The sequence below is a fragment of the Amblyraja radiata genome, chromosome 28 (genome assembly GCF_010909765.2).
Source record: "Amblyraja radiata isolate CabotCenter1 chromosome 28, sAmbRad1.1.pri, whole genome shotgun sequence".
Taxonomy (NCBI): Eukaryota; Metazoa; Chordata; class Chondrichthyes; order Rajiformes; family Rajidae; genus Amblyraja; species Amblyraja radiata.
Genome location: NC_045983.1, coordinates 4356443 through 4381631, shown reverse-complemented (window position 1 = coordinate 4381631; position 25189 = coordinate 4356443). Strand labels below are relative to the sequence as shown.

At 45.1% G+C, this 25189-nt stretch overlaps 1 protein-coding gene across 1 annotated transcript in view; it reads right to left on the bottom strand.

Moving 5' to 3' along the window:
- Positions 1 to 25189, bottom strand: part of vps53 (VPS53 subunit of GARP complex) — a 359847-nt gene that overhangs the window by 155137 nt on the left and 179521 nt on the right. The window contains exon 13 of the mRNA XM_033045623.1: positions 5136 to 5230. Within this exon, the coding sequence (XP_032901514.1) occupies positions 5136 to 5230 (95 nt within the window). The remainder of the gene's footprint in view (positions 1 to 5135; positions 5231 to 25189) is intronic.

Genomic DNA, 25189 nt, shown 5'->3' with positions numbered 1-25189 from the left:
AGCATTTCTGCCAGATCTGATTTCACTATATTTACTTAAGTCCGCATTTACGATTCGCAATGGAACTGCATATTTTCAAACCTGCCTAACTGCGATACACTGTGTTGGATTGGTACAATTTAATTTTGGAACAACCTTCTTTTTTTTTTTTGTTAAAGTTACAAAGGTTTCTCTGGCCCACACTTACAAAGTCATCTTTCAAGCGCATTTATGGGAAAATAAATTCTAACATAATTGAACATTTGCTACGTTCACTGCCACGGGCAAAAGTAGTTAAACAATAACTTGTTCTTTTGCAAATGTTTAATTACATTTCATGTGGGCAGTCCCAAAATGATTAAAATCTAATCTCTTTTCAACAGCAATTTAATAATATTCTCCATTTTAGCGTGGCCCACCAATTCCCACAATGTGTAAATTAAAAGATTCAGTATTTAATATGGGCACTCTTTAAAATCTATGGTTATAATTTTAAAGACGATGAATAATAAGTTTATTAAAAGACAATAAATAATAATATTCATTATTCGGACACTTAATAATAAGGGCGGCATTAATGGCGAGGTAGAGTTGCTGCCTTACAGCGCCAGAGAAACCGGTTCGATCCTGACTACTGGTGGTGTACAGTATGTACGGAGTTTGCACGTTCTCCCTGTGACCGTGTGGCTTTTCTCCGGGTGCTCCGGATTCCTCCCACACTCCAAAGACGTACAGGTTTGTAAGTTAATTGGCCACTGTAAATTGTCCCTAATGTGTAGAAAAGAACCAGTGTTGGGGGTGATCGCGGGTCGGCACGGGCTGGGTGGGCCGAAGGGCCAGTTTCCACTCTGTATCTCCAAAGACCAAAAGTCTAAAGAATAGTAAGTTATAGATGTATCCAGTTGGAGTCTCCTTTATAGGGGATACGCAATAGGTTGGATTAATAAGCACATTTTTTTCAATAGTTCAATATCGTTACTCTGTTTAAAAGATTAATTTCCACCTACTCTTTTGTTGTATAATTAACTGATTATCAATAAATTAACGGCTACAATATAGTTGGGCAAAATGGCAGCACAGTGGGTAGAGCCGATACCTCACAGTGTCATAGACCCATGTTCGAACCTGACCTGGGGTGCTGCCTCTACGGAGTTTGCATATTCTCCCTGACTGCGTGGGTTTCCTCTGGGTGCTCTGATTTCCTCCCACTTCCCAAGGACGTGCGGGTTTGTACATTAATTGGCCTCTGTAAATAGCCCTAATGTGTTAAGAAACGGGTGCAAAAGTAGGATAACAGAATAAGTGTGAACGGGTGATCAATGGTCAGCATGGACTCAGTGGGCTAAAGAGCCCGTTTCCATGCTGTATGTCGAAACTAACACTAAACTAAAGTAACAAACATGCCCCACAGTGGTCATCTGGGAGATGTTACCTATTTGGAACTTAGCAATAGCTGTCGATGAGCCAAAATAAAAATCAGAAATTGCTAGAAATTCTCAATAGGTCACGAATATATGTGGAGAGGGAAATAGTCAATTGTTCAGAACCGCTGTTGAAAGCCATCAACGTGAAACAATATATGTGTTTCTTGCTTCACAGATGCTGCTCTAACCTGCTGAGTGTTTCCAGTGTTTTCATGGAAACACAAAAGATCTGCAGATGCAAAAAGACACAAAGGGTTATGGGCCTGTCCCACTTACGCTACTTTTTCGGCAACAGCCGGCACCCGTCATAGGTCGTTGCTGGTTGCTGAAAATTTTCAACATGTTGAAAATCCAGCGGCGACCAGAACAAGGTACGACTCTATGAGCGACTACTCACGTCCAAACAGGCTTCACCCAGCGACATGTCGACAGGGTGTCACCTGTTTGGTTGTGAGTAGTCTCCTCAGTCGCCCAAAGAGTCGTAGCGTCATTCTGGTCGCCTCTGGATTTTCACCATGTTGAAAATTTTCGGCAACCTGCAATGACCTATGACTGGTGCCGGCAGTCGCCGAAAAAGTTGCGTAAGTGGGACAGGGCCATTAGAATAAAGGGCCTGTCCCACTTGGCCGTCATTTACGTGACAGAGGCGTGTGACGTCATTTGAAGATGGACACAAAATGCAGGAGTGACTCAGCAGGACCGGCAATGGATGATGTTTCGGGTCAAGACTCAGTCTGAAGAAGGATCTCGACCCGAAACGTCACCCATTGCTTCTCTCCAGAGATGCTGCCGGTCCCGCTGAGTATCTCCAATCGTCTTGGCCTCGCTCTGGGAGTGGGAGTGGGGGTGGATCCGGATCCACAACGGCCGTGAGCCCCAGGCCGAGCTCGGCTATCGTTTGCCTGCTTCTGCTGCTGTTGGAGGTGACACGTTGCGCCGTGCCAGGGTCTTGGGCCTGTCCCACTTTGGCCGTCAGTTATGCGACAGACTGGTGGCGCGCGAAGATTTAGTTCAGGACGAAGTCCACACTCCTCCACACCACTCCATGCGCCCGTCCCGCGCTACCCACGCGCTACCCACACGCTAGCAGGTCACGTAAATGGCGCTCGAATGACAGCCAAGTGGGACAGGCCCTTTACTCAATGAGTCAGGCAGCATGTCTGGAGAACATGGACAGGTGACAATTTGGTCGGGAACCTTCTTCATACAGTGTGAGGAAGGGTCCCGACCTGAAACATCACCAATCCTTGTTCTCCAGAGATGTTGCCTGACACCACAGACTTACTCCAACACTTTATGTCTTCATTTCCAATTTTTTTCTGTGGTTTCTTTTAAAAAAAGGTTTCAAACATCTGTGATTTTATTGTTCAAAGTTGCATTGTCAACTAATTCCTATTTCCCCTGACCTACAACAAGATAAAAGCAAAACAATTTTGTTTTCATGTGGTGTTTTTAAAATTCCAAAGGTACTTCACAAACCATTACCAAGCAAGAGCCACATTCCAGGGTACATGAAAGAACACAAACATCTGTAGCAATCAACGCACAAATTTGCTGCCACGTTTCCTACATTACAAAGACTAAACTTCAAAAACATACTTGACTGGATATACGATGCTTTGGGATACAGGAAGTGGGGGTTGGGGTAATGAGTAGGGAATAGTGGGCATAAAAGGCAATTTACAAATAGGTTAGACACAAACTCAACGGGAGTAACTCAACGGGACAGGCAGTATCTCTGGATAGAAGGAATGGCTGACGTTTCGGGTCGAGACCCTTAAGGGTCTCGATCCAAAACGTCACCCATTCCTTCGATGAAGAAGGGTCTCGAACCGAAACATCACCCGTTCCTTCTCTCTAGAGATGCTGCCTGTCCCATTTTGTGTCTATCTTCAATGTAAACCAGCATCTGCAAATAGAAGTTCTTCCTTTGTATTGAAAAAAAAGTGTTGCTGTCATTCGGTTTCAAAGCAGGACAATTTTAAATTGAAGCAAGTAATAGCACGGCCCAAAATTTGGAGGCATAATGTTACGTTAACTGACGGCAGAGGATGTTTACTGGGAAGGATCACATTAGGCAAAGCACAAACTGGTTTTCCTGCGATATGCATCTAAAGGAAGAAAGGTTTCAGTCAGGCTGCCGTTACACATACTGATCCCATTTTGGGTAATCATTTGCTGAAGCATATCTGAATTGAATTGACATATTCATATAAATCAGGAACAGGATGTGTCAGACATTGAGGATCTGCAGAAAATGCTTGGCCCAGTTCCTTCAGCAATCAAAAATGTTAGAAGAGTCCCCCATGTTCATCCTCGCCTTTATCTGTTACTTCCGCCTGTAACAGATCACCTTACTAATGTAGAGGCAAACAACTGCAAATGCTGGTTTTGATTTAAAAAAAACAAAAAGTGCTGAAGTAATTCAGCAGGTCATGCAGCATCGCTGGAGAATGTGTGGGAAGGGACTGCAGATGCTGGTTTGCACCGAAGATAAGGCACAAAAAGCTGGAGTAACTCAGCGGGACAGGCAGCATCAATGGAGGAAAGGAATTGGTGACATCTTGGGTCGAGACCCTAAATGCAGACTGAGAGTCTGGGAAATGGGTAACGAAAGATACAGAAGGTACATTGGACAAATGAATGAAAGATATGCAACAATGCTCTCGACCTGATACGTCACCTAATCCTTTTCTCCAGAGATGCCGCCTGACCCGCTGCGTTACTCCAGCATTTTGTGTCTATCTCCACCATGTCTGGAATTCTTGGATAGAAGACATTTTGGGTCTGGGTCCTTCTTCAGACTGATTGTGGGGGGGGGTGTGGGAGGGGAAAACTGGAAGAAGAGAGGTGGGGGCAGGACAAAGCCTGTCGTGTGATAGGCAGATGGTTGGACAAAGGTCAGAGATGAGACAAAAAGTGTGAGAGGAGGATTGAAGTTGTGCGCATTGTGAAGCCAGAAGAAGGATGTTGGTTGAAGGGGAGATTGGAAGAGGAGAAATAGCTGAGAGTCTACTTGTGGCATAGGGAAGGAAGGAAAGATGGCGGGAACAGAAGGGTTCTTTGCAGGTTAGACACAAAAAGCTGCAGTAACTCAGCGGGTCAGGCAGCCCCTGTAGAGAAAAGGAATAGGTGATGTTTCCTCAGACTGTCAGGGGAAAGGGAAACGAGAGATATAGAGAGATAAAGAACAAAACTATATGGAACATAAATAGAGAGATATAGAACAAAGGAATGAAAAGCAAAATAGTTACTATGATAAAGGCAAAAGGCCATTGTGAACTGTGGGTGAGATGAAAACGAGTTATAGACAATGAGACTGTACCTAGTACCCCTTTGTACCTTATATAGGAGTTACCTAGTACCTTAGTACTCTGACAATGGAGGAGGCCCAGGTCAGAAAGGTAAACCTACCTGTAGCTGAACACTTTAACTCCCCCTTCCATTCCCACACTGACATTTCAGTCCTGGGCCTCATCCATTGTCAGAGTGAGGCCCAGTGCAAATTGGAGGAACAGCAACCCATATTCCACTTGGACAGCTTACACCTCAGCGGTATGAACATTGACTTCTCAAACTTCAAGTAACTTAGTATGTTACTAATGAAGTTAAATTTGGGTCCCACGGCCCCGAGTCATACAGTTAGACTCACTATCCTTCACCAAGCAGTACTGCTTATAAAATTAATGATTCAGTTATGTAAGTACTCATTGTAAAAAATATTTAACTCACCTGTCCTGAGACTCAATGTAAACGTATAGGTGAGGCTCAAAGCATTTGGAGATAATGCCATGGAAAGGGTTGTCTGGGACTTTAGGCTTCTTTGGCTGAAAAGATAAACCACATAAGATGTCAAACATCAAACTGTCAGGTCACACAATGTAAACAAAATCTAAGGGACATGGCATCCAAACAGTTAGGCTGTGGGCCGAGGAGCTTTATTCTACTGTTTCGAGACCCAAGTCACCAAACTACATGAAATTTTCACACATTGTGTAAAAAATTATATAAATCACCCCTGAAACTCGTCATGAACAAGACTTGCACATTGTTATTAAATTAGAGAAAAACCGGAAAAATTTCGGGTAATTTTTAGTCCAATCAAAGCACGTTTAACATTGAGTTGTATGCCAGTTGGCCAATCACGTGCTTTGCTTCAGGCTAGCACACAAATGGCTGAGGGTGCCTCTACAGATGCCTGTTTTACTGGAGATTCCGATTTGTTGTTCTGTGGAATACATGTCGTGGAAACTCGCAGCAGGGTAATTGAATTTAGTGAGAAAAGCATTAAAAAGGCTGAAGAATGTGCTGCTTGAAAGTGGAAGAAGGCCTTGAAAGCAAATTCGCTGCTGAGGTGCTGGAACACAAAGAAGACAGCCAGGAATCAACTCTAACTGAAGGGTAAGATCTAAAGTCTGAATTTATGAAAATCTATCTGTATGGACTTTAATTAATTTAATTGCACCCTTTTATAATGTGAATAAATTCATTCATTCATTCATTCATTCATTCATTCATGAAGTTGAGGGCCTAAACTATATGTATCCATAACACAGCCAATTAAACATTGTCACTAATGCCAGCTTGTTGTAGAGTAATAAGTCTTTAACAGCTAATCTCGGAGCTGCCTGTGATAACTTACCGGGAAAAAGTGCTCCGACCGCGGGGCCTAGGTACTTAATATAGTGAAGCCGCGGTCTCAATTAAAAAGCGGCCGATTCGCGAATGCGGAACCGCGGATCATCTCCGCGGGCGGGGGGGGGGGGGGGAGGCTGTACATAGTGCGGTCTGTAGCGGCCGTTTCCAGCCCCCGACCACGGGAGAAAAACGGAGGGATATTGATCGCACTTTATTCCATTGCAGTGAGAAATGGTCAGAAATGGTTGATGTTTCTGTAGAAATGAATTGGTGATATGTGAACTTGAACTAGTTTTTCTATGGTAGTAACCTATTGTTATTCTCATTAACATTAAGAAGAAGTTGAAATTTTATGAATTGAAGTCCATGCAGACTTAATGACTATGAGATTTTTTTTTCTGTAGCCTCTACTTAAACTTGAAATAACTTATCAATTGTAGTAAATTACAGTGTAAGTCTCATTGACATTAAATAGAGGTTGACACTTTATGAATGGAAGTCCATGCAGACCTAGGTACAATGAGATGTTTCTTTCTCTAGCTATTCTGCACCCTCTGCTCCTGCACTTGAACTTGAAGTCTTATCTATGGCAGTAAATTACAGTGTATGTCTCATTGACATTAAGAAGAGATTGACATTTTATGAATTGAAGTCCATGCAGACCTAAGTAATATGAGATTTTTTTTTTTCTGCAGCTTCTGCCCCTCCACTCTTCAGAGCCTGTCCACACAAACGTGTTTTGTGTGGACATGCACTGTGCTTTAATGAACACTAATTTGATAATTTGCAGACTTGCCATCCCATCTACCTGGACATGCATACATGTTTAATTTCCTCATTGATATGTCGATATTGTCTTACATAATATAAAACATGAAAAGATGTAAAACATTCCCTGACACATATTATCATCTATTATTAGGAGGCAGCAGTGTATCCCGGGTTATGATGCAGAGTGCTATCGTCACTTCTGCAACATAACAACAATAAATCGAGCGATAGCAAAGTCTAGAAGGAAGAAAGGTAATGATAGGACTCAAACAAAAAATCTTTTTACTTATGGTCATATGATGTTACTTTGAAAAATGAAAAGATATATTTGAGGATGTTGATTTATTTTACTTTTCATTCCTTTTCTGTTTTCTTTTTCCTCTTTCAATTGAGTTCAAGATGCTGAAAAGCCTGAAGCAGGTGAATCACCTCAAGAGGCAGTTCCTGATGGTGAAGCAGATGAGCCGGCCCCAAAGAGAATGCTTCGGTCCATGACAAGTCATAGTCAACAAACAGCAACTGTCGAGCACACTGACCGCAGGCATGTCCTACCAGCGCATTGCATCATTTGTAAAGGTTCAAAGTACACAAAAGAAATAAATTGTGGAAAAAATGATGATATAAAGTTTTATTTCAATGTGGATCGTTTCACTGTTTATTTGGTCAAATTATTTAAACAATGAGTGAATTACTTATGATAATGGCGTGCCGGTGAATGACTGCGACAATCCACCCACCGATCCACACATACATACGCACATCCACACACATACATACGCACATCCACACACATACATACGCACATCCACACACACACATCCATCCATACGCACACTTCCATGCATGCAAACACACACATGCATGCACACATAAATCCGCACACACACACACATCCACACATCCATTCACACGCAGACATACATGTACACATCCAAACATACATGCACACACTTACATCCACAGATACACGTTTGAAAGGCATACACAGACACACACACAAACTAGAGATAAACAATGCAACACTTTTAGGGTTCTTTTAGGTCAAAGGTAATAGCCCTCATTTGCAAAGGCACCATCGTGGGGGGGGTCTATAACATAAATATAAGCTCATTGTAGCTTAAAATGAATATTAATCGAGTAAACATCAGAGCATTCGATTCTTGGCCAGGATGTGACATTTACATCAGAAATAAGACAGGTCTCTTACAGGTCTGGCACTGCCCCAGTCCCACTATGGCCGTTACCCCCACTCTCCCCACTTTGGCAGTCAGCGGGGTTCAGTAAATGGGGAAACCTAGAGGATCTGTCCTGACCCTTTAATTAGGCAGGTTCATGAGCCCTTAAAACCTGGGACATCTGCTGCAGTCTCATTTAATTTCCTATTAAAGCGACTGGAACATGCCTGCCTGGCACTGCCCCAGTCCCACTATGGCCGTCACCCCCACTCTGCACACTGGCAGTCAGTGGGGTTCAGTAAAGGGAGGAACCCACAAGAACTGCCCTAACCCATTAATTAGGCTGGTTCAGGAGCAGGACCTCTGCGACAGTGTCATTAAAAAAAATGGGGTGTAAGCTGCCCAAGCAAAATATGAGGTGCTGTTCCTCCAATTTGCACTGGGCCTTACTCTGACAATGGAGGAGGCCCAGGACAGAAAGGTCAGTGTGGGGATGGGAGGAGGAGTTAAAGTGTTTCGCAACCGGGAGATCAGGTAGGTTTAGGCGGACTGAGCAGAGGTGTTCAGCTAAACGATCGCCGAGCCTGCGCTTGGTGTCACGGATATACAGGATGAAACCTTCTCTTTTGGAAACCTACCTGACCTGCCAGTTGCTAAACACTTTATCTCCCCTTCCCATTATCACTGACCTTTCTGTCCTGGGCCTCCTCCATTGTCATTATCTCCAACAGTCTGACTTTCCGTGATTACATTTTATCTCTGTTTGCTTTGTTGTTAGCTTCTCCTGGCTAACAATGATCTATTCTACATTATCCTTGATCTCCATCCCCTTTATCTCGTTTTCACACCTTACACTTCCTTATCTCTGTATCTCCCTCTCCCCAGACTAAGTCTGAAGAAGGGTCTCGACCCGAAACGTCACCCATTCTTTTTCTCCAGAGATGCCGCCTGTCCCGCTGAGTTGCTCCAGCATTTTGTGTTTATCTTCAGTTTAAACCAGCATATGCAGTTCCTTCCTCCACACTCTCACGTTTGCAGGTTCAGGTCTGGAAACGTAGAGACTGGTTAACGTTCGGCCTTGTTGGAATTACGTCAAACCATGGTGAGTTCATAATGTGATTAAAGTGCAAAAGATAATCTTTCCACTGTCCATGATGGGCATAAGGAACAAGCTGCCAGAGGAGGTAGTTGAGGCGGTACAGTAACCACATCTAAAAGATGCTTGGACAGGTACATGAATGAGAAAGGTTTAAAGGGATACGGGCCAAACGTGGGCAGGTGGGATTTGCTTAGATGGGTCGGCATGGGCAAATTGGCCCGAAGGGCCTGTTTCCGTGCTGCATGACTCTATCTGGCCCATTCAATCTCTGCCAGATCTTCAGAAGTACTGAATTAGTTCCACTCCAGGCCGGTTTCCAGGTTGCCGCACAAATTCTTCTCATGTACTATTTGTCTGATTCACGACTGAATCTGCTTTCAATCAATACCTTACAATTGACTGTATTAAATATACAACTTTAAATCCATATCCTGGTGGCCTGATAACAATCAGCTAATATTTACAGCCTGTGTTTAAACTTCAACAAAAATTGTGAAGGCCCTAAAAATGGAGATGATAAAACACTGGGTTCAAACGTGGGGAGAAGAAGGAGACAGAGAGAAGCTGATGCTGCTTTTCAGAACAATTGAAAGGCAGAACATCATCCCATAGAGTTCAATTCTGGGGCTGCTTCTTGCAAGACGATTACTGTCTAGATTTTGGTCTGAAGGAAATGTGCAGAGACTTTCCTGAGGCTGCGTTTCCTTCCTGAGGCACTGCCTCAGCAAGGAAATGAGGAGCAATTTTGAGTCAAAATTTGGAATTCACTAACTCAAATAGCTCTAAACGTTCAATTGAGACTAATAAGAGTTTAGGACACTTAAGAATAATGGGCATGAGGCTGGATCAGCATTCATCTCTTTGAATAACAGTTTAGGCGCATAGGTTGCAAAGCCGACCTCTCCTAATACTTATTTTGGCAAAATAACAATCAATAATTCCATAGTTTTGTTTAAGAAGGAACTGCAGATGCTGGAAAATCAAAGGTAGACAAAAGTGCTGGAGAAACTCAGCCGGGCGAGGCAGCATCTATGGAGCGAAGGAAATAGGCAACGTTTCGGCCCAAAACGTTGCCTATTTCCTTTGCTCCATAGATGCTGCCGCACCCGCTGAGTTTCTCCAGCAATTTGGTCTACTCTTGAAGAGGCTTTTCTTTTCTGGTTTTAGATTCCTTATGTTGTTTCCCTGCCGACAGAGTGGGAGGCAACTTTGTACTAAACCACTCAAAGCTGTTGAATATCCAGTCGCTGCAAATTATAGAGGCAATCTAGGTTTAATCTCCCTTCACACAGACATCTCATGTAGAAACAAGGAACTGCAGATGCTGGTTTACAGAAAAAAAAGAAAGCAAAGTGTTGGAGTAACTCAGCGGGTCAGGCAGCCTATTTCCTTCGCTCCATAGATGCTGCCTCGCCCGCTGAGTTTCTCCAGCACTTTTGTCAACTTTCAATAATTCCATAGAATGGGTAAAGCTCCAACGGATGCCTGGACGTGAGCGATGGCCAGAGGCAGAGGAATCAGAAAGTTAAAGGCAGCAAAACGCAGTTTGTTCAAAGTCATTTAAAAAAAAACATTGGTTTTCAAAAGGGAAGATCTTTTAAAGGCAAGGCTTAAGATCCAAGCCTTAATCATGGGTGATTAAAGGCAAACGGCAAAGTCTAATAATAAACCACAGTACTTCAGTCAGCAGTATAGGAGCCTGTATTAAGGGCTATTATTGGGATGATTAATGTTAGTACGTTCTGCCCTGTCCCACGGTACGAGTTCATTCCAAGAGCTCTCCCGAGTTTGCCCTGATTCGAACTCGGAGATTTACGGTAATGGCCACTCGTCGGTACTCGGGGCTTTCGTGGACATTTTTCAACGTGTTGTTAAATCTTCACGAGTCTTCCCGAGCTTACCTGCCGTTAGCGAGTCTTCCTGAGTACTTGCCGTTAGCGTTTCGAGCTGCTGAGAGACGTCCCTGAGCTCCGACGTACCCGCTACGTTCATTCTCCGTGCTTAACACAAGTTAGATTTTTTTTAAACTCGGGAGAGCTCTTGGAATTAACTCGTACCGTGGGACAGGCTGTAGAAATAGTGCGACAACTTTGGCTGGTATTTTGAACAATAAAGAATGAAGACTTAAAAACGTCATTAGAAGAATATATTATTAGTGACGCTGAAAATGATTAAAAGGCAATCAGCTGGATAGAAACAAGAGTGCGGATGTTCCCCGACGTACGTAAGGGTTACATGCCGCGGACATTGCGCAAATCAGTTGTTGCATTAGTCAGAAATGGAAGTGCTTCCGCACACGTAAATTTACCATTCGACGTGGGAGCTCCAACACGGAGACCATGGGGGAGCTCCGATGTGGAGACCATGGGGGAGCTCCGACATAGAGACCCCAGGGGAGCTCCAACGTGGAGACCACCAAGGAGCTCCAACGTGGGGACCACCAAGGAGCTCTGGTGCAGTCACCACGTGGGAGCTCCGACGTGGAGACCAAGGGGAAGCAGCTGCAAGAACAGCTGACTAGCTTGCAGAAATGGCCACATGCGACGGCAGTAGCACACTGCTACGGAGACCCACAGCACGCTAGGACTCTATTCCTTGGAGCGCAGGAGGATGAGGGGTGATCTCATAGAGGTGTACAAAATCATGAGAGGAATAAATTGTGTGAATGCAGAGTCTCTTGCCCAGAGTAGAGGAATCGAGAACCAGAGGACGTAGGTTTAAGGTGAGGGGGGAAAGATTTAATAGGAACCAGAGGGTGAGCTTTTTGACACAAAGTGTGGTTGGTGTATGTAATGGGCTGCCGGAGGAGGTGGTTGAGGCATTACTATCGCAATGTTTAATAAACATTTGGACAGGTACATGGATAGGACAGGTTGGGGAGGGATATGGGCCAAATGCAGGCAGGTGGGACTAATGTAGATGGGACATGATGGCCGTGGTGGGCGCTGTAAGACTCTATGACTAAATGAAACAGTGGACTTCAAAATTTGCTTACATAAGTGCAAGTTTATATACGAGTGTCAGGGAGGGCCTTCTCAGGCAAAATATTCCAAAGCGGGCAAGAAAACCTTTTAAAATATATATGAGCAGCGGTTTGGGATAGTAGCTGAAATAGAAACAGTGTCAGAAGTCAGAAGTCATTGGATAATGGATGAAAGAAAAGGAGATGACTGGATATGGAATGAGTGGAGGAGTCTCCATCCACTTTCTTTGAAACTTTCCAAACGTTCACACATATCGCAGTGGTACAGCGCCTGCGACCCAGGTTTGATCCTGACTACGGGTGCTGTCTGTATGGAGTTTGTACGTTCTCCCCATGGCCTGCGTGGGGTTTTTCCGAGATCTTCGGTTTCCTCCCACACTCCACAGGTTTGTCGGCTTGCTAAAATTGTACAGCTTTGTGGGTTATATGTAAAATGTCCCTGGTGTGTGTAGGATAGTGTAGGTGTGCGGGGATCGCTGGTTGGTGCGGACTCGGTGGGACGAAGGGCTTGTTTTCACACTGTATCACTAAATTAAACTAAGCTAAGTTCAGCATTCATCCAGTGCTTGCTTTACAGTGTTCCCAAACTTGTAAATGACACTATAATTTTCTATTAGTTTGGGATAAAGCATGGAAACAGACCCTTCAGCCCAGCAAGTCCATGATGTACATCGATCACCCGTACACACTAGTTCTATGTTATCCCACTTTCTCATCCACTCCCTACACTCTACCGGCAATTTACGTTCATTTACAATTAATGTACAAATCAGCACGTCTTAGGAGCACCCTGGGAAAATCCAAGCATTTAGAGGGAGAACGTGCAAACTCCACACAGACAGTACCTGAGGTCTGGATCAAATCCGGCTCTCTGGCTCTGTGAGAAAGCACCTTTACCAGCAGCTCCACTGTGCCACACAATTTTACTTCGGAGTCACGTGATTGACTACGTGAAGAGCCCGCTCAGCACGCATGCGCGGCATTTTGCGTTCAGCAGTGCAACAGCGACCGCATCGGGAGTCAGGCGTTCCCGCTACAGGGTGAAAGAACGGACCGTCAGGTAAGTACCCTGAGGTCGGGTTTTCTTTCACAGGGAGCCTTCTGCTTTATTTCAGGCAGAGAACAAAGGCTCTTGGACAAACCTGTCCCCCGCTCGACTCCACGGAGGAGCGTTCCATCTGGGGGGGGGCAGCAACAAGGCGGTAGGACCGCTTACCGGGCGCTCCGCTATCCCCGACATCGTGCCGAGCCCAGCCCGCCAGCGCCTGAGCAGCGGGCTGGAAGTAAAGCTACCGAAGAAGCGTCCGGCCGGTGGCTTCCGACTTGTCGGACGGGGACGTCTCTCCACCCGCATGGGGGAGAGACAGCCGCTTGAGCCGAATGGAGCGGCTCCTGGAGCAGGTGCTCCAGCGAGACGCGCTGCGTGAGGGGCGCTCCCTCCACAGTGTCTTGTGCACTGTCCATTGCTTCCTCCTTACCCGAGGGTAGCTTTGGTGACCAGGACTGGGCTGGTCAAGAAGAGGGGACGCTGGCTGAAGATGTTGGGAGTATGCAAGGGGTGCTGGAACAGGAAGAGCTGCTGGGTGAGGTGGACCGCCACATGGCAGCCCCACGTGCAGGAGGCCGTTAAAGGCCAAACTAGCGGCAAGCATTAACCACCTCTCCAACAGGCCCCTACAGGAGCAGGTGGTCAATGAGGCCTTAGAAACGTATACAGCTCCAGAGAACTGTGAGTCCCTTAAAGTGCCGGCTGTAAACAGCCAAAACTGGGGGCACGTTGGGGCAAATATTCGGAACCAGGAGCTAAAACTGCAGCGGATCCTCAGGCTCCTGACGTCAGCTATCACATTGTTTGCTCGTTCCGTGGACAAATACGGAGATGACCACAACCTTCGTAAACAAATCATAAGACCTGCCATAAAATCCTAAATTTGCGGGGTTGTGCAAAACCCCAGCCACTGAGCCAGACCCACTGCTCTTTGGCAAAAACCTCACAAAGCATATGAAGGATATGGAAGAGGCCTTAAAAAACTTTCGGTCTCATGAGGGCAGGCCCCGGGACGAGCAAACCAAAAACAATAATTTCCAAGCAGCGGCACCCCATCGCGTCCACCAGTCGACGTCTACCATATGGGACTGGTGAAAGCTCGGGGTCCGCATTCTATCCCCGGAAGTCTTCTTTAGACCAGGGCCCAGAGCGGACCCCATGGAAAATGCGCCACCCCCCAACATCACCGGCACGTCAGACAACGTGCAAGACTCGTTGGACCGGCAGGAAACAGAAGAAATACCCATGACCATGGAGGTAGGTGGGTCTGGTTCCTACCAGCGTATAGAAAATAGGGGCTTAATACTAACAGGGGGGAGATTACACCTGTTTAAAGAAGCACGGGAGTCTATCACGAGTGATCAGTATATACTCAATGGCATTAGTGGATACAAAATACAATTCATACTAGAAAAATTGCCACCAGTTCAACATTCACCGCAGAGGGTATTTTCCCTCTCAGTTAAAGAAAAACGAGAGGGACAAGCTGAACTGGTGAGACTAATTACAAAGGGTATCATTGGAATAACAAAACATGAACCCTTGGAATTCGTATCAAATATATTCACTAAACCCAAAAAAGATGGTGGATGTCGCATCATCATTGACTTAACTTCACTAAATATGTTTGTTAAGTATATACATTTCAAAATGGAAACGTTTGTTACTGCCAGACAACTAATTTCCAAAGGATACTTCATGGCAAGCATTGATCTTAAAGATGTTTACTATTCAGTACCATTCACAAGGATCATCGCAGATACCTGAATTTACCTGGATGGGGCAGCTATGGCAGTTTAAAGCGTTACCCAATGGATTAACATCAGCCCAAGATTATTCACCAAGATACTAAAACCAGCTCTGGCAATATTAAGAAGACAAAAACATAGTGTCATGGCATATCTTGATGATATCTTAATAGTAGGCAAGACCATGGAATTGACTATATATCAGCTACCAAACAGTTGTTCGAAACTCTGGGATTGTCTTACATCCAGATAAATCTAAGTTGAAGCCATCCACAATCATGGACTACTTGGGCTTCACAATTAATTCAGGCTACGTGACTGTAACATTGCCAAGAGACAAAACAGTTGAATTGGCACAATCATGCAACAATTTAATGGTCAACGAACGACCAACTATTCGACAAGTAGCAGAGTAATTGGGAAAATGGTAGCAGCATTTCCGGCTACACAATTCGAACCTTTGCACTGTCAAAACTTACAAAGAGCAAAGGTACAGGCACCAAAACGACATGCAGGTCATTATGATCATGTCATGAAGTTACCCACTGAAGCAATATCAGAACTACAGTGGTGGGCAAAAAACGTTTGGCATAGTTTCAGCCCTATTATCATCACTAACTCTACGTTAGTTATCCAAACAGATGCCAGTGCTCAAGGCTGGGGAGCAACTAACTCCATATCCAGCACAGTGGTAGATGGACTAACCCAGAGTCATCATTACCACTTACACTGGGCATTAATTATCTAGAGATGTTGGGTGACTTTTATGGTTTGAAAGCATATGCATCAAATATGCATCACTACGGTGGTGGCCTACATTAACCATATGGGCGGATTAAATCGGTATCATGCGACAAGTTGGTCAACACAATTTGGCAATGGTGTGTCGAAAGACAAATATGGCTATCAGCAACTTACCTGCCAGGTAAGCTAAATACAGTGGCAGACACCAGGTCACGTAAATTTAATGACAACATCGAATGGATGTTAAACCCCCAAAAAAATTGCAAAAGTTATCAAGCAAATGGCACGCCAGATATCGATTTATTTGCATCAAGGCTAAATCACCAGGTACCTATGTATGTCGCTTGGGAACTAGACCCTGAGGCAGCAGCGGTAGATGCGTTCGCGCTGGATTGGGGAAATTCTTCTTCTATGCATTTCCTCCCTTCTGCCTCATCAGTCGGGTACTACGCACAATACAAATGGACTCTGCTTCAGGTATTTTGATAGTACCCGACTGGCCTACGCAGCCATGGTTCCCAATACTCCATGACATGGTTGTTGAAACTCCGATAGTATTCCCCAGTGACCCAGAGTTATTAACACCCAGTGTCGGGCACAAGCCACCCATGCCATGAAAAAATCAAACTCCTGGGTTGCAGATTCTGCACAAACCACTTCTGGGACTGGGATTATCAGAACAAACCGTCGACACCATGTCAGCATCCCTCCGAACATCCACTAAAAAACAGCACTTGTCCAGCATCAAAAAATGGGAGAATGACTGCTTGGATAAAGGGACCACCTACTCAACCGCTACAGTTACCAACGTACTGGAATTCCTGGCGAACCTTCACCACGATGAAGAACTCAGCTATAGAGCCATCAACACAGCTAGAAGTGCCCTGTCTGTCTATTTAAAACAAGCTCCAGGACAACAGGCCATGGGGTCCCACCCGCTGGTGGTCAAACTAATGAAGGGTATTTACAACTTTAACCCCCTAGACCAAGGTACACCCATATATGGGATGTCAGTGTTGTCCTGACGTACCTCAGGGGATGGCCACCAGCCAGATCCCTCAACCTGGAACAATCTATGCTCAAAACACTCATGTTGATGGCACTTGTAGCTGCACAGAGGGTCCAGTCACTACACCTATTGCGACTGGACACCATGCTCACAGCTCCAGACCAGATCTCTGTCGTTATCCAGGGACTGATCAAACAGAGCAGACCAGGAACACCTAATCCAGTCGTGGAATTCCGGGCTTACCCGCCAGAACCACGGTTATGTGCCATGACCCACCTACTGTCCTACATAGACACAACCAAAAATATTCAAGGGATAGGAAAAGCCTTGTGGGTCAGTCATAAAAAACCTTATGGTCGGGTGACGAGCCAAACCATTTCGAGATGGCTCAAGCAGGTGCTAAAAGCTGCTGGGATAAACACTAACATGTACAAATCTCACTCCACCAGGGCAGCATCCACGTCGATGGCCAAAAGAATGGACGTGCCTATAGACCACATCCTGGCTACAGCAGGATGGTCGGGGGAAAGACCGTTCAGAAATTTTATAATAAGCCGTTGGCAAAACCTGCTTTATTTGCAGAATTTTTTTTACAGACTGCAAATATTTAATTGAAGCCCAGGGGAGCAATTTAATTTATTTGTTGTTATTGTTAAAAAATACCATTGTGTTTTTCTACAAACAGATTCATTGGTTGATTACGATAACACACTTCCTCCCTCAAGGACTTCGGCAGTGAGTGAAGTAATAACTGTTACACAGTTTGAAATCACAGAGCTTTAAAATCTTCACGTAGTCACTCACGTGACTCCGAAGTAAAATAGTAAGATTAAACGAGAACTAACCAGTTTGAAGTTTGATCTGTATTTTATGAGGAGTTACGATGAGGGATTACGTGCCCTCCGCTTCCACCCTCAATAATATGGGTCAAACTGAAAACTGATGTCTCCTTTTCTTTACTATGTTTATTTCAATAACTGTGTCTATCTGTGATTCCACACCGCTGCTTTGAAGTATCATGCGTGCTAACTCCTCATAAAATACAGATCAAACTTCAAACTGGTAAGTTCTCGTTTAATCTTACTATTATAATATATACAGAGTGGAAACAGGCCCTTTGGCTCACCAAGCCTGCACCAACCAGCGATCCCTGCACACTAACGCTATCCTACACACACTAGGGACAATTTAAATTATACCAAGCCAATTAACCTATAAACCTGTAAGTCTTTAGAGTGTGGGAGGAAACTGATCTCAGAGAAAACCCACGCGGTCACAGGAAGAACGTACAAATTCCATACAGTCAGGATCGATCCCGGGTATCCTTGTCGCCCTATATTTAAGCATTTAAATACTTATGCATTTCTTGCATAAAGAAAACATTTTATGGGAAATCTGCAAACCAGGCAACATAATTTTGTAGGTTTATATAAATCAACATTGGCACGGTGGCGCAACGGTAGAGTTACTGCCTTACAGCGCCAGAGTCACAGGTTCGATCCTACCTACGGGTGCTGTCTATACGGAGTTTGTATGTTCTCCCGTAACTGTGTGGTTTTTCCTGGGTACTCTGGATTCCTCTCACACTCCAAAGACGTACAGGTTTGTAAGTTAATTGGCTTTGGTTAAGATTGTGAAGTCTCTAGAGTGCAGGATATTGATAGTGTACGGGGATCACTGGTCGGCTCAGACTCGGTGGGCCAAAGGTATTGGAAAGAACTACAGATGTAGTTCTGTAGCAGTCTGAAGAAGGGTCTCGACCCAAAACGTCACCCATTCCTTCTCTCCAGAATTGCTGCCTGTCCCGCTGAGTTACTCCAGCATTTTGTGTCTAACTTCGGTGGGCCTAAGGGCCTGTTTCTGCAATATATCCTTAAAAAAAACATTTGCTGCTATTTCTACAATATCATGCAATTTTGGCTTCAGTAAAGACTGTAAATTGATAGGGACACAGGGAGGATTAGGGAGGGATTTCCAGGCTGGGGCCTAGGTGGCTGAAGGCAAGATGCTAATGAAAGCAATGCCACGGGCCCAGGACCACTCTCCCAGGTCGTTTAATTAAGTGCCTCTTCAATTAAGTTGCTATTGCTGCTATTTCTACAATATCATGCAATTTTGGCTTCAGTAAAGACTGTAAATTGTCCCTAGTGTGCAGGATAGCACTGGTGTATGGGGATCGCTGGTCGGCACGGACTCGGTCGGACGAAGGGCCAGAGACAGTTTCTGCTCTGTATCTCTAAAAAAAATATTTGCTGCAATATCTACACGATTGTGCAATTGGTTAAAAAATCACTAGCATTGAGATGTTTCACTTGGCATTGTGTTAGGCACCCCTACATCTTAATACTTGCGAAAGGTAATGTGATCTTGTTTTGATAATGAAAAGAGAACCTTTTCAATAATTCAATTTACAGGCTTGGCAACAAGCCTACTTTCAGGCCCTTTGACCCGATGCAGAATATTTTAGTGAAGGCTGCACAGATAAGAGTGCAAAGAAACTTTTTTGTCATTCTGCGAGTTCTCAACAAGAGAAATGAATAGCATGGAATCAAAACGGCACAAGTTAAGTATGTGTAAGAAGGAACTGCAGATGCTGGTTTACACCAAAGATAGGCACAAAATGCTGGAGTAACTCAGCGGGACGGGCAACATCTCCGGAGAGAAGGAATGGGTGACGTTTCTGGTCGAGACTCTTCTTCAGACTGTGTCAGGGGAGAGGGAGATCAGAGATATGGAAGGGTAAAGCGTGAAAACGACAGATCAAAGCAGACGGTGATCAACGAGATGTAGAATGGTATATTGTTCGCTGAGGGGAGGGTGACAGCGAGTAAAAAAATGAGCATGGTTGGGAATCAATTTCCAATGCTGGGACCAGACTGTACGGGATTGCTCTGTTTAATTTTGCTCTTTGGCAAACACCAAAGTCAATAACTCCAGGGGCTGTGGTCAGCACTGTCAACTGTGGCAAATCTCCTGGCATGTATGTGAAGCTCTGTCAACGTCTATCCATGATAAACACACAGAGGACGAGGTAGTGATGAGGGGGACTGCAGAAAATAATCTCAAAGGCATTTAACACACACACCAGGGCACACACTGTAATATTGAAATCTGACAGATTAAATCAGGAGAAAGGTCCAACTATTCATTCTTGCAGACAGCCCATGAAATGACACTCCAGAGATTTATTTTCCATTCTGGGTTCCTTAAATGGGCATTTAAGTCAAGAGTGTTTTATTGTCATGTGTCCCAGATAGAACAATGAAATTCTTACTTGCAGCAGCACAACCAAATATGTAAACATAGTACACTGTAAACAATATAATAAACGAGATAGAAAAAAAGTTCATTGTTTGTATATATACACATACTCACAAATACATGGATATTGAAATAGCCACAAATAGCCTTGTCCCTATACCTCCCCCCTCGACTCTATCCAAGGACCCCGACAGTCTTTTCAGGTGAGACAGATGTTCACTTGTCCCGTATTTGACTGCTACTATTTGGGTCGAGGGGACTGTCGGGTCGGAGCGCCGCGTCCGGCCCCACCTCACCCGTCCCGACGTAGTGCAGCCCATGGAGTGCAGCAGCAGCATCACCTCGCCCGTGGCCCCGTCGGTCGGCAGCCCGGCCAGCTGTCCGACCTTCGGACCTTCGCTTACCGCCGACACCACCACCCCTCCTTCTCATGGCTGATCATCGGTTCATGAATTGGATGGGGTGCCGGACTTTTGCACGCGACGTCGCGCGCAAAGTCCGGCACCCGGGCCAAAACTCCTCAGCTGGCCCGCCGGCTGGGCTTTGTGTGCAGTCCAGCACCCGGGCCAACTTATCATTCACCCAGCCACGGCCGAGTCGGTTAACGAATTGCCGTCGGTAATTTGTCCCGTATTTTGACCGGTTGTCCCTTATTTGGGAGTGAGAAAGTTGGCGACCCTAAACAGATAATATATCTCAAGCATTCTCTCCAGAGTATTCCAGAGAGAATACCTATGCTCCAGAGATGCTGCCTGTCCCGCTGAGTTACTCTAGCATTTTGTGTCTATCATACATCTCAAGCAAATGAAGGAAGGTAACTAAATCTGTTTCAAGGAGGGTCTTAAAGGAAGATAGGGACACAGGGAGGATTAGGGAGGGATTTCCAGGCTGGGGCCTAGGTGGCTGAAGGCAAGATGCTAATGAAAGCAATGCCACGGGCCCAGGACCACTCTCCCAGGTCGATTAATTAAGCGCCTCCTCAATTAAGTTGCATTGGCTGTAATGTGATTCTCCCAGCCTGCCATTGAAGTCACTCCGCTGGTCGTGGCTGTTTAACTTTGACTGATGAGGTTTAAAAGTCAGAATGACATCAAAAGGAATCATTTACACTAAATACCGCATGCCTTGGCACAGCTGCAAAGCTTGGGCTTACAGTAAAAATGCCCCAAATATTTTCCGAGCAGACAATATTGCAGGTTTTTATACATGAATGTTGTATGCTGGTTTATATTAAAATTACTGTACTTTCTCTTTCCAGTGGTTTTAACAGTTTAGAAACCAAAAGGAAATCTGCCTTGGGAAGGGGCGATACACATATGGATGACTTCAACAAGATAGGATTCAAGAGGCAGATTAAATTAAGATTAAATGAAGGGGAGGATATGTTTGAAAGATGGCATGTCTGCATTTAATGCCTCAGTTTAAAAAAAGGAAAATGGATTCAATACAAATTTGGATTAGACATCTGTTTTGTAACAAAAGTCTTCCGAAATTGCCGCACATATTCCTCAGCAGAAACAAAGAAGGCCAGATGCTGGTTTATACCGGAGATAGACACAAAGTGCGGGAATAACTCAGAAGGATCAGGCAGCATGTCTGGTGAGAATGGATGGGTGACATTTCTGGACGGGACCCTTTTTCAGACTGAGAGTAGGGGGTGGGGGGGGGGGGGGGTGAAGAGCTGGAGGTGAGAAAAGACCAGGACTAATCAGGGCCAGAGACCCGTGTTCAATCGTGACTACAGGTGCTGTCTGTGTGGAGTTTGTACCTTCTCCCGGTGACCACGTGGATTTTCCGGTACGGTGCTCCGGTTTCCTCCCACCTGCAGTTAATTGTCTTCTGTAAACTGTCCTTAGTGTGTGTAGGATAGAACTAGTGGTCAGCCTGGACTCGGTGGGCCAATGGGTCAGTTTCCACGCTGTATCTGTTAAACTAAACCTCAACCTAACCAAGAGATGTCGCGGGGTGATGCCTGTATGGTCGTGAGTAGTCGACCAAAAAGTCGTGCCTTTTTCTGGTCGCCGCTGGATTTTCAACATTTTGACATTTTTCGGTGACCTGCTGTGACTATGACGGGTGCCGGCAAGTCGCCGAAAAAAATCGCGTAAGTGGGACAGGCTCTTTAGTCATAGTCTTACAGCATATAATCCAGGCTCTTCAACCTAACTTACCCACATCGGCCCACAAGACCCATCTGTACCAGTCCCACCTGTCTGTGTTTGGCCCATAGCCCTCTAAACCTGACCTATCCCACCCACCTGTTTAAATATTTCTTAAATGTTACAATAGTACCTCTCAACTACCTCCTCTGGCAGCTCGTTCTATACACCCTCCACCTTTTGTGTGAAAAACTTAACCCTAAGATTCCTATAAAATCTTTGCCCCCTCACCTTATACCTATGTGATGAACAGCAGGCCCAGATTTTGGTGGAGGAAGGCAAATGAACATCAAACCCTGCCATTCCCAGTATTAATATGTGGTAAGGAACTGCAGATGCTGGCTTAAACTGAAGATAGACACAAAGCTGGAGTAAATCAGCGGTTCAGGCAGCATCTCCAGAGAGACGGAGTGGGTGACGTTTCAGGTCGAGACCCTTCTTCAGATTGAGAGTCACGGCAAAGGGGAAACGAGAGATAGAGACGATGATGTAGAGAGATATAGAATAATTAATTAAAGATATGCAAAAAAGTAACAATGATACTTGGCCATTCTGGTGTAGGAAAGAACTGCAGATGCTGGTTTCATCCGAAGATAGACACAAAATGCTGGAGTAACTCAGCGGGACTGGCAGCATCTCTGGAAAGCTTTCAATCTGAAGATGGGTTTCGACCCGAAACGTCACCCATTCCTTGTCTCCAGAGTTGCTGCCTGTCCCGCTGAGTTACTCCAGCTTTTTGTGTCTATTCCCAGTATTAATCTATGCTGACGAGTTTGATGATGTGGACACTGGGTTGGGCTGGGAATTCTGATGCTCTCTCATGCTTCGCCCTATCATTAACCACTCAGCCAGCATCAACCTGATTTCGCACATAAGGAAGGGAAACCATACAGGGCATGGTAACTTGGGATCAGGTCCAATATAAGTCAGGAGCTCGGAGACGAGGAAGTAGGGAAAACACTCACCAAAACAATTCCCCGGCCAAGTTAAACCTTCTCCTCCAGCTTTGTACACTGGCAACCAATGGAAAATTCCAAGACACACACATGCACACTTTTAAAATAATATTTCTTTTTGGCATTCCCTATTTCCAACTGATGCCGTGGACAAGGGAGGAGAGGCCATGCGTGGTGGCTTATCTCCTGCCAAGCCAGCTGATTTATTGTTTAATTATAATATTAAGTCTAGCGTTGTGAAATGGCGTTAAGGGTACGATGTGAACATTTAAAATCCTGGAAGCCAAGATCGCCAGAACGCCAAGTTATCAAAAAAAAGAAACCATGTGCTGGAGTAACAGAGGGTCCGGCAGCATCTCTGGAGAACATACATTGGGCAGCACAGTGGCCAGAGACCCGGGTTCGATCTTGATTATGAGTGTTGTCTGTATGGAGTTTGTACGTTCTTCCTGTGACCGTGTGGGCTTCCTCTGGGTGCTTTGGTTCCTCCCACATACCAAAGGCTGTACGTTAATTGGCTTCAGTAAGTCGTAACATTGTCCCTCGCGTGTAGGATAGCGTTAGTGTATAGGGTGATTGCCGGACGGCGCGGACTCGGTGGGCCAAAGGCCTGTTTCCGAGCAGTGCATAGTCTAAAGGTAACATTTTGGGTTGGGGTCATTCTTCAGACTGATTGTAGCAGGAAAAGAAAGCTGGAAGAAGGCCTGACCAAGCGTGGCAGGCAATGGGTAGATGCATGTGATGGGGGGTTGACAGGCAGATGGGTGGACAAAGGCCAGAGATGAAAAGACAGAAGGTGTCATCCTATATATCGGTGACACCAAGCGCAGACCTGGCGATCGCTTTGCTGAACACCTCCGCTCAGTCCGCCTAAACCTACCTGATCTCCCGGTTGCTAAACATTTTAACTCCCTCTCCCATTCCCACACTGACATTTCTGTCCTAGGCCTACTCCACTGTCAGAGTGAGGTCCAGCACAAATTGGAGGAACAACACCTCATATTTCACTTGGGCAGCTTACACCCCAGCGGTATGAACATTGACTTCTCTATCTTCAAGTAGCCCTTGCTTTCCCTCTCTCTCCATCCCTCCCCTTCCCAGACCTCTAACTAGTCTGACTGTCCTCCTTTACATTTTATCTGTTTCCTTTGTTGTTACCTTCTCCTAGCTAACAATGACCTATACATTTTCGTTGATCTTAATCTCTTTTATCTCGTTTTCACACCTTACACTTCCTTATCTCTGTATCTCCCACTCGCCTGACAGTCTGAAGAAGGGTCTCGACCCAAAACGTCACCCATTCCTTCGATCCAAAGATGCTGCCTGTCCTGCTGAGTTTCTCCAGCATCTACTGTTCCTTCCTACAACAGGTGTCATCAAGTGATCACATTGTCAGATTTTGATGCTGGATCACACTGGGGAGGGTTTAAACTAATTTCTAGACTTCCATTTGCACAACTTAGAATATTAGAATCCAGCAGTGTAAAAATGCTGAAGGGTCCTGACCCCAAACATCACCAATCCTTTTTCTCTCGAGATGCTACCTGACCCGCTGAGTCAGTTCTTTGTTTGTACATAATGTAAAGATGCATGTGGATTTGTAATACCTATGCATTATGGGGGACACAATTGCGCAGCAGGTAAAGCTGTTGTCTCAAAAGTGCCAGAGACCCGGGTTCGATCCTGACCTTGGGTGCTGTTAGTGTGGAGTTTGTATGTTCTCCCTATGACCGTGTGGGTTTCCTTCGAGTGCTCCAGTTTCTTCACACATCCCAAAGACGTGCGGATTTGCCGATTAATTGGCCTCTGTAAATTGCCCCTAGTGTGTAGGGAGTGGATGCAAACATGAGATAGCAGAACTCGTGTGAACGGTTGATTGATGGTCGGCATGGACTTGATGGTTAGAAGGTCTTGTTTCCATGCTGTTCCTCTAAACCAGTACAAAGTACATTCCTACCAAATCTCTTTCTGCACCAGACTGTTCATGATAATCTTATCCAGCAGCAACATGCATATTTTTCTGGCTTTAAATCCACATTTTGGAAATGATCCTTTTGCAAACTGTGCTGTTGTAAGATTTGAACTGTTTCATTTGTTTTTCAGCAAGATCGCCATATGGATTCTGTATTTTCCAGAATTCCACGCTTTTCAAAACAGCATATCATCTGCCGACTGCCAGCTTTATCATGGGGATT